This window comes from Monoraphidium neglectum (assembly GCF_000611645.1).
Source record: "Monoraphidium neglectum strain SAG 48.87 unplaced genomic scaffold scaffold01313, whole genome shotgun sequence".
Classification (NCBI taxonomy): Eukaryota; Viridiplantae; Chlorophyta; class Chlorophyceae; order Sphaeropleales; family Selenastraceae; genus Monoraphidium; species Monoraphidium neglectum.
In genome coordinates this window covers 13,015-15,385 of record NW_014012315.1, presented here as the reverse complement: position 1 = coordinate 15,385, position 2,371 = coordinate 13,015, and the positions used below count along the sequence as shown (strand labels likewise).

General features: G+C 72.1%; 2 protein-coding genes across 2 annotated transcripts in view; both read right to left on the bottom strand.

The window, feature by feature from the left end:
* Positions 1–43: 43 nt before the first annotated feature.
* MNEG_7437 (hypothetical protein) lies at positions 44–424 on the bottom strand (the record flags this gene model as incomplete). The annotated part of the gene is made up of 2 exons (XM_014044092.1): positions 44–80; positions 171–424. The coding sequence occupies 2 exons, from the start codon at positions 422–424 to the stop codon at positions 44–46; spliced, it is 291 nt and encodes a 96-aa protein (XP_013899546.1).
* A 715-nt stretch (positions 425–1,139) lies between these two features.
* MNEG_7436 (Phospholipase A-2-activating protein) overlaps positions 1,140–2,371 on the bottom strand; it is a gene marked incomplete at both ends in the record, with an annotated part of 6,081 nt that continues 4,849 nt past the window's right edge. Inside the window, 2 exons of the mRNA XM_014044091.1 lie at positions 1,140–1,855; positions 2,106–2,284. Coding sequence (XP_013899545.1) covers positions 1,140–1,855; positions 2,106–2,284 — 895 coding nt within the window. The remainder of the gene's footprint in view (positions 1,856–2,105; positions 2,285–2,371) is intronic.

The following is a 2,371-nucleotide window of genomic DNA, read 5'->3' as shown; positions in this document are numbered from 1 at the left end:
GTGTGAAGCGGGGGTCGAGAGAGGCGCCATTGCGGGCCCCTCACTATGCATGCGAGGGGCGCGGCGACAGCGGGTGGCAGCTGCCACAATGTAGGGCCGGGAGGGTGCTGCGCGGCGACGCCGGGGGCGGCGTTTGGCCGGGCGTTGTTGCCCAAGGCGGTCCTGCCCACCACACCTGGATGCCCATGGCGGCCGCCCCGGGCAGCCCGCCGCGCAGCGCGGACTTGCATGCCGCGTCAAACACGTCCTTGGCGGACTTCTTCTTCTTCTTGGGGGCCTCCTCAGGTTTGGCCTCCGCGGCCTTGCTCTTGCCCTTGCCCTTGGTGACCGTCGCCGAGGCGAACGGCAGGGCGACCGACAGCGAGGCGAACGGCAGCGGCGCGCCGCGCGCGGCGTGGCCGCGCCCGCGGCGAACGACCAGCATGTTCTTGGTCACGCCATTGGCAGCCCGCGTGGTGAAGCTGCAAGAGCCCGCCAAGGGGGTGATCGCCAGCCGATCAGAGGGGCCAGAGGTCATGGACCCCTTCTTGGCCCCCCTCAACACAAGCGATCCACCAGCCGCATTCAGAGAAAATTGGGCGAGCTGCTGTTGCTGCTCCATGTCTGGCAACTGCAACCCCTTGAGGGCTCGACCGGGGTCTTGTTGGAACCCGTGAACGCGGCAGAATGTGGCGTCCGAATGCACCTGAACCGAGCAGAGCGCTCGTTAAGGATCCACCTGGGGGTCGTGGCTGCCCAACAATGGCAGGGCGGCAGCTGCCAAAACTCGTTCGCCGCCGCAACCACCCGGAGTGTTCAGCTAGGCTGGTGCCGCAGCCCCGCCTCGTTCACAGCCATTGCCGGCAGCGTGCGTGCAGGGGCACAGTCCGCCGGCTGGACGCGCACTTGTTGCGCCGTGGGCGGGTGGCGACGATGCGAGCGAGTGGTTTGGCGTCGTGCGACGTGGCCGGCGAGGTGACCGAGAGCCATGTGCGCCGGCGGGCGCAGGTGTCACCCCAGCGAAAGCCCTGCCGGCCGCATGCTTCACGCTTCCGCCTGCAGCACTTGAGCGCCGTTCACCATTGCAAACGCTTACATCACCATCGAAGAGGCGCCGCAGCCCAAAGCAGCCCGCCCTCCGCGTGCCCGCCGCGCACGACTCATCCACCGAGCGTGCGCGCGACGGCCGCCGCCGCCGCCGCCGCTTTCCCGCCCCCCGCCGCCAGCCGCGCCGCCGCCGCCACGAGCCCCAGGTCCCGCGCGACCGCCGCCAGCTCAGCGTCCCCAGACGCCAGCGCAACAACCGCGCCGAGCGCGCGCGCCGCCGCGTCCGCCTCGTCAGCAGGAAGCTGCCCGAGCAGGTCCTCGAGGCACGACAGCACCTGCATCTTCCCCTCAGGGTCCCGAGACAACGGCGAGGCCGCGTCGGCGGCCGCGACTGCGTAGTTCTGCAGCAGCGTCGCGTATCCAAGGCGCACGCCCTTGCTGCCGCCGGCCTCGGGCCGGTGGCAGCCCGCAAAGCCGTCCAAAACCAGCTCCCTCTCGGCCAGCGCCCACGCCCGCATCTCCGGCCGCTTGAACAGGTTCGCGGCCAGCCGCAGCGCCGTCTGCCGCGCCGCGGGCGCGTCGCCGACCGCGGCCGCCGCGAGCGCGCACGCGAGCGTCCCGAGCCGCGGCTCGCGCATGCTGCCGAGCGCGAGCGCGGGCGCGGCGGCGGGGTCGAGCGCGACGCAGCGGGCGACGTCGAGGCCGGGGAAGAGCTGCGGGGCGGGCCACTGCAGCAGGCGGGATACGAGGGACGCGTCGGCGGGGGACAAGGGGCCGGCAGCGCCCGAGGCGAGGGCGGGCAGGCGCTGCAGGAGGCCGTCCAGGGGGCCTGCGCCGGGCGTGCGCGCGTGTGCACGTGTGTGTTTGTGTGTGAAGGGGGGCAGGGGAGAGCGATGCGGCGTTTCTGGTGCAGGTGGGTTGCACCGTTTCAAACCCGGCTTCTCTATGGCACTGGTGCAATCAGCCCCGCCTCTGGCTTTGCGTCTGCGCAGCGCATAGCCTTGCGATCTGCCCACCCCCTGAACTCAAACGGGCAGGTGATGCGCGCTATACATGGCCGCCCAAGCGCTCAACCGCACCTCCCGGCGCCTCCTCCTCCGCCGTCAGCACCAGGTGCGAAACTTCACCGTCGCCCGCCAGCTGATTACTAAACTCGCGCAGCTTCTTCCCGAGCGCCCCCGCCGGCGGCGGCGCGTCGAAAAGCAGGTACGCCAGGCCGGGCGCGGGCGCCGCCGCGGCCGCCGCCGCGCCGCCGCTGCTGGAGGGGCCCGCGCCGCCCGTAAATGGGTCGACCCCGCCGCCGGTGACTGAGAAGGCCGCCGGCGGGGCCGGGGCGCGCGCGGGC